The sequence below is a fragment of the Terrapene carolina genome, unplaced genomic scaffold (genome assembly GCF_002925995.2).
Source record: "Terrapene carolina triunguis isolate 2854851 unplaced genomic scaffold, T_m_triunguis-2.0 Scaffold85, whole genome shotgun sequence".
NCBI lineage: Eukaryota > Metazoa > Chordata > Testudines > Emydidae > Terrapene > Terrapene triunguis.
In genome coordinates this window covers 12,488,093-12,503,290 of record NW_020664436.1, presented here as the reverse complement: position 1 = coordinate 12,503,290, position 15,198 = coordinate 12,488,093, and the positions used below count along the sequence as shown (strand labels likewise).

General features: G+C 38.7%; 1 protein-coding gene across 4 annotated transcripts in view; it reads left to right on the top strand.

Annotated features, from left to right (window-relative positions):
• SPAST (spastin) overlaps positions 1–15,198 on the top strand; it is a 66,367-nt gene that overhangs the window by 798 nt on the left and 50,371 nt on the right. The window contains exons 2-4 of one of the 4 annotated variants that reach the window (XM_024212097.3): positions 4,777–4,860; positions 8,063–8,146; positions 14,496–14,591. In XM_024212097.3, coding sequence (XP_024067865.2) covers positions 4,777–4,860; positions 8,063–8,146; positions 14,496–14,591 — 264 coding nt within the window. Of the gene's footprint in view, positions 1–4,773; positions 4,861–8,062; positions 8,147–14,495; positions 14,592–15,198 lie in introns of all 4 variants that reach the window. The other 3 variants (XM_024212096.2, XM_024212099.3, XM_024212098.2) reach the window with 3 other exon arrangements.

Below are 15,198 nucleotides of genomic sequence, written 5' to 3'. Positions count from 1 at the left end.
TGTTCTCCTCCCATATCGGGGTGTCATGCGCCCCCTCATCCTTGGCTCCAGCTGTGTCCTGTCTGGGTTGCACATTAGTTGAACGTCCCTGAGGCGTCTCTGGCGCGGGAAGGTGCTGCTGACAGATGGTGTGTCAGGGGCTGAGGATATAGATGGAGACCAGAGAGGGCTGGCGTAGAGGGAAGATACCTCTGCAGTTTTGGCCGCTGCAGAAATGGTTGAGTTGTGGAGAATGGCAAGTACAATTTCTAGCCTGGTGGCAGAGATGTGGAATAATTTGTGGCCAGCAAACTTCAGACACCTGCTGAGGATTTCCAATGAGAGAAGGATGAGGTAGAAACAAGCAAAAAACATATCAAAAGAGTTAAAGCTTAGTGGTGAAATCTTGGCTCAGTCGTACCAGGATTTCAGGCTAGGTATGTAGCAAGGGTAGAGAGCTATTGTAGTTGTTTTTTTAAAATATAGATACTGTGCATATAGTGTTCTGTAGGAGATTGAACTTCATGTTAAGGAAGTGTCAATATATAGAATAGCTTTAATATAGAGAATTTTAGCCTTCACCCCACTTTTTGTTTTCGGCACCACAACAGTTGGCAGGTGAAGTAGGTGGTACAGCAAACAGGGAAAGATTAAGAATGAGCTCTCAAAACTGGATACTCTCATAAAAAACCAACCTTCCACACAAACTTCCTCAAGTTCTTTTTGTAGGTTGTCTAGTTTCTAATATATGTGGCACAAATAGTTAAATTTTTTTTGAAAAAAAAAAAAAAAGTTAAATTCAGTCTTAAAATTGTTTTTCATTTTAATTCATAGATACAGATTGGGGGGAATTTATGGGGTATTCATGTTCAGAACTAAACTGTCACATTATTCATGCCTACATAATTAGATTATCAGGAACAGTGATGTATTTCAGGGTCTGGCACCATCTTTATAGCATACTCTTAGTTTGCAAATTGTGTACATGTTTAAGAAAATCTCTACTGAAGTTTGATATACAAGCTGCCAAATATCAGAACAATTTCTTTATAATTTGTACCTTAGCAATTAAACTTTTATTAAATTGCATTTTCCTCTAAAATTGTTGCTGAGTCACATAATTATTTTACTTTTGCCAATAACTTATAGAACTCTGGGAAACAACTAATTTAAAATAAAATACAAGTTTGAGGAAAATCATTGTATGGTTTAGATTTAAAAACAAAAACAAAGAAAAGCTATTGTCAGTGTATTTGACTTAGACCATCAGTCTACCTGCAGCAGTACAACCCTGCCAATGTTCAAAGGGGAGTCCTCAGAGGCATGGGTACCGTGCTGGGCTTTAAATTCCCCTGGAAACATCCAGCATGATTTTAAGATGTGAAGACTTAATGAAACTATGATTCTGCATAGCAGGAAGTAAAAATTGTTTCCCTCTTTAAAATAAAAATAGAGACTTTATACAGACTGCATGCGTAGTATGCCATGAAAGGGACAGACTTACTTTGGTCTGCTGCGATAACTTGGGAAGGCAGTAGTGGGCTCGGAAAGAGACTGCATGCAGCCTTATTAATATAAAAAGATGTTGGTGTGACATAGGACTTGTGAGGGTACGAGGGAAAACTTAGAACTCAAGTTGGTTCAAAATTTTAATGGTAGTAAAGGTGGTGATTAAAATGTACTTAAGTGTAGATAAATCTCCAGTTCTGTCAAGCACCTGTAATGGCTTATAATAACAAACTAGTGCTTGGTTTTTTTCCAGAAGCCTGTTATAATTATAGCCTTAATACTTAAGGAGAAAAAAAATATAAGGACTAACTTATTTCTTAAGTTTCTTGATTTTTCCCCTTCCTCCCCACACCCCACCCCATCCCATCCCTGAAGTCCCCTCTTTTAATTGGCATGTTGTATAGTTCGTTTGCCCTAAGCAGCATGGAACTACACAAACAGTCACTCAGATTATGTTGGGAGAGAGAACCACTTACTACATTTTCTCCAGAATTTGTGCTGTTATTTAAATATTAACTAAGTAAACTCAAAGTAAACCTTTAATTGTAAGTGCCATCTTTCTCTGAGTTCCGTAACTTACAAGTAACTTAAAACCTGTGCAGACAAGAATCACTTCAGGAGACCAATACAAATACTTGTGGGATCAGTAGATCTTTCAGAACTTCCTGTACACCAGTATTATCATAGCCATTTTATATCTCAATTTTAGATGCCTTTCCTAGTTTCTGGTGTCCAGGGAGTAATGGTAGTGCTTTTCTTTATAACTTTGCTCAAGTTACTACTGTGATTCTCAAACCTCTATATCAAAGTCATTGCAATCTGTTGAGCAGCATGAAGCCTTCAGGTATCGCTCTTTTCATGAGGTTGCATTTTAAAATATTACTCCTGCACTTCTAAGATTTTATAGTTGTGTTATTGGTGCATGGTGAATAGTAGTGTTTATATTTTTATATGTATGTATGTATGTATGTATGTAATTTTAACTACAGCTAATACAAGCAGATATGACTTTTTAGGAGTCACACTTTAACATTTGGATCTATTAGTCACATGGGAAGCATCCATTAATCTTATGGACATAAAGGGATTTACTTATTAACGTGTGCTGAATCTGTTTTTATTCTTTTTCGGGTGCATTTTGTACAACTTCATATGTGAAGTGATTTTTGTTATGCATAGTTTGTGGGTCAGTTAAGATTTCTAGACTGTCCCCTGTGAATTTGTGGCCATTTTGTTTTGAAAATAATGAACTTAAGTAGGTATCATTATAACTACCTAATGTTAATTTTTTTACACTTCTTACTTTTAGACACACACTATAATTGGCTTGGCTTGTAACTTGCAACTACTGTGGCAATGGTTTGAAAAATCCATTTCCCCTTAGGGAATTGCGTGGAGTCAGGGACGGGTGAGCCACCAAATTCTGTAGAATCTGAGTTTTATTTTTTTTATAAAAAATGACTTTTTATAATTGCAGGGATAGTCAGAATCTGGATCTATGTAGTGGTGTCTTCTTAGTTGGCCAGCAGATAGTTCAATTGTTTGTGTCAATGCCAAAACTTCCCCAGACAGAAGCGGAGTGAAATTAACAAAATATCTGGGCAGTTTCACAACTTCTCTTCAGAATCTTTTGGGCAGCAGTGAAGCTGACAGATCTTCTCAAGTTTCCTTTGGGACAGCTATAACCAGTGGCAGAGACAGACACTGGAGCTATCTTGAGAAAAGGAAGCTAAAAGAGGGGTAAGGTAATAGAGACCCCCATTGTTGGAGAAGCACAGCTGCCCTTAACAGTCAGGAAGCTGGAGATGGAGGGAGCGAGTGAGATTTCTGATTACTCAAAAGGAGAAAGATGGTGGGAAGGGAGATTTAAAATATATACACTTAGTAGCCAGAGCACATGAAGTACAAAGCTTTCAACTGAGTCCTAGGGACAATGCCTAGATCCTATATTGACTGATGCCATACTGAATGCTAGATAACAGATGTGGGACAAAAGGTTCCGGTGCAACACCCTCACTGCTGTTTAGAAATGAGCACTTGGAAAAATCTATGGTACTTTGCTTACTTTCATTTAAGGTTTCACAAAATCTTTCCTCCCTTTACCCTGACTTTTTTCTGGAGATAGCATTACAGTTTGTGACAGCAGGTATAGGATAACAATACTTGTTACTAATACTTGATTGTTAAGCTTTTTTAATAAAACTTGTGCTAAATAGACATAGTCCTAATTTTCATAATGTGGTTAAATAGGTCATGAAATGTCTCTTTGAATACAGAAAACATACAAGAGGAGAAAGTTAGCTAGTAGAGCTTTAAAATGAATCTGCATATTTTGGTATTTCAGTAAGTTTTACACCAACAGTATTGGATAGTGTATGTTAAATCCAGGCATGTTTTTGATAGCCTTGTGTAAGCTTCCCAAATGGCAATGTTCAGTCACCGCAGTCCTCTCTTCTCCCCTCCTGCCCCGTTATTATCCCAATGATTAGTGCTTCTTGAAGAGGCTGACATTTGTGATGTAGGCAGTGGTTTTATGGTATGACAGAGTAACCAGAGAGGTTGGTTGTTGCATTCATTTTTCTCTTGACTTGAACCTGGGTTGTTAGAAATGAAAGCCTGGTGTACTAATTTATTGCACAGCATCCCTGTTTTTCATTGGTTCAAGAGATAGCTAAAAGGTGGGGCTATGCAGAAAGTGGCTGCTTTGAAACCAATTTTAAAAAATACCATGCCCTGTAGGGTTCACTACAGTATAATTTGGGACGCAAGTGTCTTTATGCTTTGCCTATCACTGTAGTGTGTTGATTTTGTCACTTTTCTTTCTGGATGTTCATACCTATTAATGGTAGTTATCTTATGAACATTATATGTAAATGGAAGATTAGGAAAGAGGGGTTTTCCAGTGCGATTGCTTTGTGACTTGACCGCATTTTGTGTCACAGTCCTACTGTTTCTCCTGTGAATATGCGTGGTTAGTCCATTTTCTCCTTCTGGAGCTTTCAAATATTAGGAGAAAAATGTATGAAAACAAGAAAAAGTGATTGAGACTAGTGCTAAAGAGGCAGGTGTAGCACCTAAAACTATTGTTAACTCAGTCTTTGAAATTGACTAGATGTGAAGTTGTCCCTTTAAAAATGTTTATACAATAGTACTTTGCTCAAATGTGTAGTTTCCCCCCCACATTTGTAATTAAACTCTGCCCATTACCCATCTTGCGTATCTTGTAGAAACATTCCTTTAATTATAATTTACTACAGAAAGTAAGGGGCCCATTTCCATTTTAAGCAGGACAAAAGGAACAAGCTGTTGAATGGTATAAGAAAGGAATTGAAGAACTGGAGAAAGGAATAGCTGTCTTAGTTATTGGTCAAGGTAAGCCATTTTTTTGTGTGTAAAGTTTATTCCTTAGTGATGAATATCAATTCCTGACATTTTTCTCAGGAAAGTGGGAGAGTAAAGCATCATATTTCATTCTTCAAGTAAGTGGATAAGGAATAAACCTGGTTGGTTTGAACAGTATAGTGGAAAAGCAGATACAGAATGTTTCCTAATGCAGCAGACATTCTTTCCAATGTAGGTACACAGATAGGTAGGTAATTATCTCCATTTACTTTTTTCATATAGGAAAAGCATATATATATATATAAAAAAACAACTGCTACTTGGGTTTTAAGATTAACCCACTGCTCAATTATTTCTGTTCTAGCTTTCTAATGCCTTAATGTTTTACACCATTGTATTTGCAAACCTTTCCTATGTTAATCTTTCTTGTCCTGCTTTATGAAATAAATATATTAAGATTGTTCAAAAGCCAAAGCAATTTTGGCTCATGAAAATGTCCATCTAAAACTTAAGACCAAAATATTCTTAAAGTTAATACATATTTGGGCATTCCTGTAGCATAAATTTCAACTTGATCCATTTAAGTTGAGGTCTGCGGATTTGTTTGTGTTTTCACTGCTCTAGAATTTTACATTGTGAATATAAATCAACACAGTTTTCACAGGGTTGGGTGGTATTATGTTTGAGAGACTTAAAAATACAGAAACTCCTCACTTAATGTCCTCCTGCTTAACGTTGTTTCTAAGTTATGTCGCTGCTCAATTAGGGAACATGCTTGTTTAAAGTTGTGCAGTGCTCCCTTAACGTCGTTTGGCTGCCTGCTCTGTCCACTGCTTGTAAGATTCTGTGGAAGAGCAGCGTCTTTACAAGGGAGAATTGCACAAGTTCCTCTTCTCTGCCTCCTCCCCCTCCCTCCCAGCTGTTTGGCGGCACTTAGGACTTTGGGGGGGTGGGGAAAGGAGCGGGGATGCGGCTGCTCCAGAGAGGAGGTGGAGTGGTGGTAGGAAGAGGTGGGCCTGGATGGAGCAGGGACAGGAAGAGGCGGGCCTGGAGCATCCCCCAGCTAAGTCGGTGCCATGGATCTATTGAGGATCGATTTATCGCGTCTAGTGCAGACACGATAAATCAATCCCCGATCACTCTGCCGTCGACTCCTGTACTCCACTGCGTCGTGAGGTGGAAGCAGAGTCAACGGGGGAGCAGTGGCAGTCGACCCCGCGCCGTGAGGACGTGAGGGAAGTCGACCTAAGATACATCCACTTCAGCTACACTATTCTCGTAGCTGAAGTTGCGTATCTTAGGTCGATTTCCCCCCCCCACCTCAGTGTAGACCAGGTCTTTGAAACCCAAGCCAAGTTGGTGCATGCTACCATTTAGTTTGTGAAGGTTGTATGCAACAATGAGGGAGACAAAAGTGTAACAAGGTAAAGAATAAAAAAAAATGTAAATTATACCTGCCTCTTGGTTACTCTTCTAAAGTGACTTCACTTTGGCAAAACTGAGATTTAAACTGAATTAATTGTGTCCCTTCACATTTCAAAACATCAGTAATGGATTTACAAACATTACTATGGCCACTTCCTTAAAATAGAGTGCTCACAGTTTAAAAGCTTCTCTAACTTCTTAAGGAGAACACAGCTCTGCCGGATGTTGATAGTGAAGGGGAGTACTGTATTGTTAATTAAAATCTGTTTTACTATTTTACAGGACAGACACAGGATATGCTTACTATACATGATAAAATAGGAAATGTCTTCTGAGGTTGTTTCTCTCAAATAGTTGCTGCAGGAATGGGCAAATTTAAGTTTTTTTTAAAAATGATTAAGTGAGCAGAAAAGCGTGGGAACTCTCTTAATGACCTTTGATACATTACATACAATCTGAATAAATATTTTTACCAATTTATCCTATACGACTTCAACAAAAGAACTAGGGATCAACCAATGAAATTAAAATGCAGCAGGTTTAAAACAAACCAAAGGAAGTACTTCTTCACACAATGCACAGTCAACCTGTGAAATTTGTTGCCATGGAATATCGTGAAGGCCAAAAGTGTAACTGGGTTCAAAACAGAATTAGATAACCTCCATGAATTTAAATCCTTCAATGGCTATTAGCCAAAATGATCAGGGATACAACCCCATGCTCTGGTGTCCCTAAACCTCCAATTGCCAAAGGATGGGATTGGACCTCCTGAAATTACCCTGTTCTGTTTATTCCCTCTGAAGCATCTGGCACTGGCCACTGTCAGAGACAGTATATTGAGCTAGATCAGGGATCAGCAACCTTTGGCACACGGCCCGCCAGGGTAAGCACCCTGGTGGGCCAGGCTGGTTTGTTTACCTGCCGCGTCCGCAGATTTGGCCGATCGTGGCTCCCACTGGCTGTGGTTCACCGTCCCAGGCCAATGGGGGCTCCGAGAAGCGGCGCAGGCTGAGGGATGTGCTGGCTGCCGCTTCCCGCCCCCCCCCCCCCCCCCCCCCCCCATTGGCCTGGAGCGGCGAACTGCGGCCAGTGGGAGCCGCAATCGGCCGAACCTACGGATGCGGCAGGTAAACAAACCAGCCCAGCCCACCAGGGTGCCAAAGGTTGCTGATCCCTTAGCTAGATGGACCATTGATCTGACCCATTAGGCTGTTCTTATGTTTATTCACCATATTTGAGAACTGAAGCAGGTTTTTCTTGGTTGTATGGCTTTACCTGAAAAATGTACAGTAACTCCTCACTTAACGTTGTAGTTATGTTCCTGAAAAATGCAACTTTAAGTGAAACGAGGTTAAACAAATCCAATTTTCCCATAAGATTTAATGTAAATGCAGGGGGTTAGGTTCCAAGGAAATTTTTGGGGGGCAGACAAAAGGCATTATATACTGTACAATACTGTACTGTGGTTGGGAAGTGCCCCTAGCTTACCCCACACAGGCACAGCCCACTGCAGGCAAGGATGCTAGGAAGCACCTTCGTATGTAGACATACCCATAGACATGCACTGCAACACTCGAGTCTTCAGCTTTGTACATGCAGCTTCGTGAAGCAAACAGAGCCAATTTTGTACAGCATTGTTTTCTTTAACTTAAGATCTTTGACTAAGGTTTACATTTTATTTCCCTCTCCTCCTTTACCAGAGGGGAGAGGGAAAGGTTAGATGTCAGTTTTAATGAAGGAATTATTTTAGCACTTGTAAACATTAACTTGACATATTCCTGTTTTTAATATTGATTTTTTTCTTAAGGTGAGCAGTGTGAACGAGCTCGACGTCTGCAGTCTAAAATGACGACGAATTTGGCTATGGCAAAGGATCGTTTGCAGCTTCTAGGTACCAGTTGCTATTCCAACTTTTCAAATTTTGTACACATAATGACAATGATAATGCATTAACTTAATATATTTAATTATTTAAAATGAAGAGCAAAAGTAATTGTACACTTTTTTTAAAATAAATTCATAGTAGCGTAGTGTGATGTTTCTCAGTCTTTTCAGGTTGGTGATCCCTTATTTGAAGTTTTAAAAAAAATTCATGAGAGCCTTACAAATACCATATAATACAACTAGTAGATTTGACTTCACAGCCTTTGAAGGTTTTGATCGCCCTGAAGTTACCCTGGACATTTTATTTTCTTTGCTTTAAAATATAATATAATTTTTCAACACCTTCCAACCCTCCAATTGACTTTCATGACTTGCTGGGGATCACAGCCCACTGGTTGAAAAACACTGTCTTAACGTACTGGATTTCTGCTCAATGAAACTTGTAGGTGTACTCTTTGTTCTGCAGGAAGCACTCACTACCATTTAAACCAGTTCTACATTATTAATATGGTAATTATATTAACAATCTGATTCCCGGTATGTACTATAACTGAAGTCATTCAGTCTTATAAATAAGATTAAACAATTTAAAAACTTCAACCTCTGACTTTAATTTGATCATCTTCTTCTTCTACTTTAATTGCTAAAGTTAAGACCATTTCATTTCAGGAGCAACATATAGTAAAGTCTGAGCTCTTATAAATGTTATGAAACTCATTGTAATGGATGTGATCACTCTACAAAAACAATACAACTGACACCTGTGATTGGCAGTAAAATGTTATTGTGTAATAATTTTGAGAATGAAAATCTGGTAGAGCATCCTTTAAATAGCATGTGCTGAAAGTACTCTTAAATATTCTGTTTAAAAAGATTTCTCTTTTCTATTCTACTGGTGACTTGTTTTTCTGAGAGTTTTTGCAGTAGGGGAAGATGACCATTCTGGAAAGCAGCATCACGAAATGTGTTTGGGCCTGACACGCTCCCACCTGATTCTCTGCCCAGGCCTCCTTACTTTCATCTTCAGCACTGGTTGTAATTTGAGGCAAGCATCCTAATTTCTTGGAGCCAGATGAAGAGTCTGAGGCATGAATGTTCCTCACTTCCCTTGGCTCCCATTGCTCTCTGGCTTGATGCAGTGATTATAGCAGGGAAGAAAGTGACTGTCTCTTTTCCTGTCCTCCCATTACCTCTGGTTCTGTGCAGGGATCTGTGCTATCTCCCTATCCACTCCTGTTTCCTGTTGCTGCTTGGATCGGTGCACATTCTTGGCTCAAAACAGCAGCAGCTCATCAATATTAAATACTCTCGTGAAGAGGCTAAGGGAAAGCCCACACTAGAGCTGTCACCTACAGGGATGTAGTTGAGCAGTGAAAACAGTGAAACTAAATGTACGCTGTGCATTCAGCTGTGTAAAGTAAACAAATATTTTCATTTATAGTCATCTTAGATGTAACAATAAGCTTTAAAAAAAAAAATCAAAATCACTTCTGTTTCTTCTTAGTTGATGGTATATGTTTTATGTGTGCATTACCTGCTCCTGATGTGCCCCAGTTATGGTAGTTTGCATATGTTAGCAAACTGAGTTGAATATTGGCCATGTGTGCCCTTAAATGTATTCCTGCAAAAGGAGATATAAAAAGAAGATGAAGGTTGCAAAAGTTAAGCACTCAAAAGTCAGGAAATGACATTAAGCGAGTACATGAAATCTTAAACTTTGCAACTTTATTTGTTTTATTGTAATCTTTAATTACACGTTCTTTGTCTCATTCTGGGTGTAGGCTGAAAGCTGAATGTGGAAGAGGTAAATAACAAATGAGGCAGGTGTCTTGTAAATCCTTGTTTCAGTCTAGTTCAAATTGTCTTTGAAGTGATATCCGTGCAAATCTACTGAAGTCATTGCTTTACTTTATTCTATATAGGTTCTTATGTCTGCTCCATCACTGTAGTTGAGCACCTGCTCCAGAGTTTTACCAGTGTAACTGAGGGCAAAATTTGGATGGGGAGCTGTCCCTTAGTGGTGAAGATCAGAATCATGCCTAAAATATTTTAAAACTAATGATAGAATTAAAGTCTATATAAGTTAAAGACTTTTAATGTGAAGCAATTATATCATTGGGTGACATCAGTTAGACTGTTTATTACCCTTCACGTCTGTTGCACCTTTGCTTTTGTCACTTCGGTCATTCATCCTGCACACTTAATAAGGCAACATTACTGTGGAATATGTGATAATGTAACTCAAGTGTAACTGTAATGCAGATGCACAAAGGGTCTTAGATAAGGTTGCATGTGCAACTGTCATGAGGGCTTCACTTTATGATCTTAGGCCCCCATTCCTGCAATTAGATCAGTTCTGACAGACCCTTGCCTCTATGAGGAGACCCATTAAAGTCAGTGCAGCTCTGTGCTTGCTTGAGGGTCTGCCTGCAGAGATCCAGTTGCAAGATCAGGGACTAAATGTTGTTTTTTCCATAGTAGTATAGTAGTCTTTTAGAATTTCCCAAGTTCTTAAAAAAAATAGTCCCTTCATAATGACACCCACTTTTAAATCTTTTGTCTGACCCAGTGAGAGCTACCAAATGCTTATGTCTGTGTATAGTAGAGATAGAGACACAGATGAGGGCTACCTGGCTGAAACTCAATTCAGCTATGATGGAAGTGATGTTGGTAGTATAAGGAAAATTACCAGATAATGACACAGATTACATCTGTCCCTTTTTAGAGTTTGTCCAATATTTGTTGTTTGAGTTTGTGTCTGTAGGTACTGTTACATCCCTATCTGCTGTTTAAACAATCATATAGAAGCATTGACTGTTATAGCTTTTTTTCACATGTTTGGCCAGGAGTTTGAGATCATTTATTCTGGATGTGGGCTGAGCCACTGTGATCCATGCCTTTGTTTTGAGATTAGATTACTTTTGGACACTCTATTTAAGAGGTGGCACCTTCAATCTATTTGGAAACCGAAGCTAATGCAGAATGTCTCTTTTTAGCTGAGTTTATCACTGTAATCAGGGCCGGCTCCAGGCACCAGCTTAACAAGCAAGTGCTTGGGGCGGCCAAGGGAGAGGGGCGGCACCTGCAGCAATTCGGGGGCGGCAGGTCCCTCACTCCTTCTAGGAGCGATCGCGGCTTTTCTTTTTTTTTTCTTTTTTTTTTTGCTTGGGGCGGCAGAAATGCTGGAGCTGGCCCTGACTGTAATGGCAGTCCAGGATATCTGGTTAGGCTAGATGCTTAATTTTGTATTTTGGGTTAGGATACATGGCTGCAATTTACATGTGATAAGGAGTCAAGGAACTTTGTGTCTAGGAATGGCAGCCAGTGCACAATTATTCAGGAGGCTTTATGAATGCTCTGAAGATCTTCATATACCTGGCATCCCAAATGACAATCAGACCATTGTATTCTGCATAAGCAGAGGCACAGGAGAGATCTTCCTGTTCTGGGAAACTGTAGGTTTGGAATTGGGCAGTGTCACATAAGGACATTGCTTGATGTCACCTACCTTGGAGGAATGATAAAATTGGAGACTGACTTATGTGACTGCAAGAACTGTCTCTGAATTAGGAGGTGGTGGATCAGATCTTTCTCCGGTGGAAATGCTGTAGGATCCTACTCATCCCAGCTCTGACCAACAAGATGTTGGTGGTGTGTGACATCAGGAAGACACTTGCACTGGCAATGGGTGTTGTCTCCATTCACTGCAGAAAGATTGCATGTCTTCCCACCAACACCCCCTTTAGCAGAGACCCTGGCCAAGTTCAGGCACAAAAGTTCAGTGATTTAGTCATTCCCTGCTGAGTGAAACACATGCGTCCCTGTTTTGTGATGGCATTGGCTACTTGCTTCTTCTTACAGCTTTTTTATTTAAGCTTAATATATTTGTTCATAGATGGGAAATGTACAAGAACAGAGCTTCAAGAATTATGAAACTGAAGAAATTGAGTGGCTGATACATAGGTAGAGAACAAATGTTACTTTCATAGGAGTCAGAGCTAAGTGTTACCAAAATGAGAAGAAATTAGAAGCCGTTTACTGTATCTGACAGGATGAGCAAAGAGTTTATTAATTAAACTTAATGTACGATGAAAGCTGGTCACAAGGAAAAAGTAGACTGCAGTTTTTGTTGAATTTTAAGAAGCTTTGAGAGATATATATCAAGTGGTTTTTAACTCCTTTGTTTGGGAGTGAATACTTAAATGGAAAGGGGAAATCTCCCAAGAGGAAAGCTATTAATTCTGGGGAGGAGAAGAGTTCTCACTTATCTAGGGGAAACATATGGTTTTTAAGGGATTCCATAACTACACTGACTCTAAAGGGAAAGAAGAACTGCAGTACAGTACTTGCACTGTTATTTCATGTACCTTGTTAAGAAGCAAAGAATAGTATACTTTACTTTCACTTTCTCTAGTGCTGTGAATTTCTTTTCTGTTCAATTATCAGTTGGGAAATCTTTTTGTTAACTCCAAATGAAAACACTTTGACTGTCTCAAATTCTGGAAGCTACTACAAAATGCTTAGGATCAGGTCCTCTGTCCGGAAGTAGAGTCTAGGGATCAGCTGGTATAGATCAACTAATATTTTAGAGGGCTTGGCATGAGGAAGCTATAGGAGAAGAGGGATCTTAAACCATACCTTAAATATTAGCCCAAATGAAAGTGGCTACTTTCTCTTTGCCCCCCTACAAAAGGGGGGGGAGGGGAGCTATATCCTATTATGGGGTGTTAAATGAGGAATCTTACAGACCATGTGTATATACTGTGTACATGTAGATAATATATATACATGCACTTATTTTAAATTAGTGGATCCCCTGCCAGTAATATGTCTTTTAAGAATGAATGCCCATTTCCATACAAAGGGAAAAGTTGTGTCTAAAGTTCTAATTGTGCGTTCTGACACACGGCTTTTTCCCAGTATAGACAGGCCTTAAGGCAAAATGGAACAAGTGGGTAGCAAACAACTGGAAGGAGTTGGAAACGGTAATATGAATTATTTATATAGGTGAAATAAGTTAAAAATTAGCAGTCCCTTCTGGCACTACACCTGACTGTCTGTTGACGGTTTCTTTTAGGCATTGTGATGGGGTGGCTTTTTCTTTTTTTTTTTTTTTTTTTTTTTTTTTTTTTTTTTTTTTTTTTTTTTTGTTTTTTTTTTTTTTTTTTTTTTTTTTTTTTTTTTTTTTTTTTTTTTTTAGACATGAAGGTTAGTGGCTTTTCAGATTGGTTCAGGGAAGGTGTTGCATGTATAAAGATGGAGTCAAATTATACTTTTTCTATTTTATTTGGGTTTTAATAATTTCCCATCACCATGGTAACTGAGCACAAATGTATTTCTGGGGAAAGCTAAGATGGGTGATTGGGACTGGCAATATCAGCAGAGTAGGAGAACTGGGAAAGTAGATAAATAGGGAGGGGCAAAGTTGTGAAGGGCCTTAACAGCTAGGACCAAAAGTTTGTATCTATTGCAGTGAAGAAAGGGGAACCATGGAGTGACTTAGTGACGCATTATCAAGAATATACATAAACTTGTGGGGTTGAGGGAAGGCTCCTGTCAAAATATATATATTGACTTATTTGTTTTATTTGTTCACTGCTAATAGCTTAGTTATGTTGTGCTATCCTTTTTTGTGGCAAAGTTTCTTCCCCTTAATCTTAAATTATTTTCATGAAACACATTCAGATGTTACTGAAATTAAACTTTTGACTTGATCAGAAACAAGGGTATTTTACAGAATTTTTAAAAAATTACATGCAGCTGCCTAAGAAGTGAGAACTCTACAAACTTCAATTCACATTTTGAAATCCTGAAGTCACCTACCTCATTTGAGTACTAGAAACTGTCAAACAAGTTTTGTTTATTACAGACACATTAAGTGTAAAATGTGGACTAGTTTACCATACCTGTTTCGGTGAGCCACTTCTTAGGTGAAAGAGTACTTGCAAATGGTCAACCCAAGCTCCTAATGGAAGACTTCCAGGAACGGGATTGTCATACAAATCCCACTTTATGTCAGATGGAGTCAAGATAATAAATCCTGTGCAGTGCCTTTGGAAAAAAATCCTCTTAGTGATTTTTTTTTTAATGGTTACTTTTAACTAATTCAACGATTGACTGCCAGTTTAAAACTGCTTTCATAGATTTGTACTTCATATACACAGATTTTTGGTTTTTTAGGTTCATAAAGTAGTTAGCATAAATAGAAATATCCCTTTTATCTTTGACCCTTACATCAAGTATATGGAAGCTGACGTTGTCATTTCTATGTGATCAGCGTACATAAATTTCATTGGTTCATTTTTTGTTTTTTATTTGTTTATTTTGTCCTTTTTCCCCCTCTGTTTGTTGCATAGAGAAGCTGCAGGCAGTTTTGCAAATTCCCAAGCCGCAAATGGAGGTCTATAATGACAGTACTAACCAGGCATGCCGCAATGGACATCTCCAGTCAGGTGGGTTTGGTTTCACCAGCACGAATTAATCAGGGGATGTCTGTCAGTTTCTGGTATGTTGCAAGGAAAATATGCTGAATTTCCTGGCCCCACATTAATTTGTTAAAATTTGTATGTTTCTGTTTTAAAGGTTTTGTAGAAATACATTCCATCCTCATAAGGCTCTTTGTTAATGCTGTTTGTTATATTGCAGTACTTGGTTGTCTCTCAAAACAGCTCTCCTTCTTTGTTGCTCCTTTTCAGGGTTTTCAAAAAGTTAGGATCCAAAAGAGTTTACCTTAATGTACTTTGAACTAGTTCCGTTTCAAAGAGGACTAGATCAAAGTGCATTAATGAACTGTTAATGCACGTCAGCAGGATCCACGCAGACAGTTAGTCCACAGCAGACTAGTGCAGGGTAGATTCACACACCAGCTTGCCATAAACTAAATGTTGGTGTAGACAAGCCCAAAAGACAGGATTCCAAAAACACTTTTCTTGTGGCTATGTATTTAAAGGAGGTTAACATGATCATACTTTAAAGTTTAAATGTTAGCTCTTGATTTCTGGCATTTCCTATTAGAAGTAATTTATTGTACTGTAGTGATAGTCAACATAAGATGTTCTT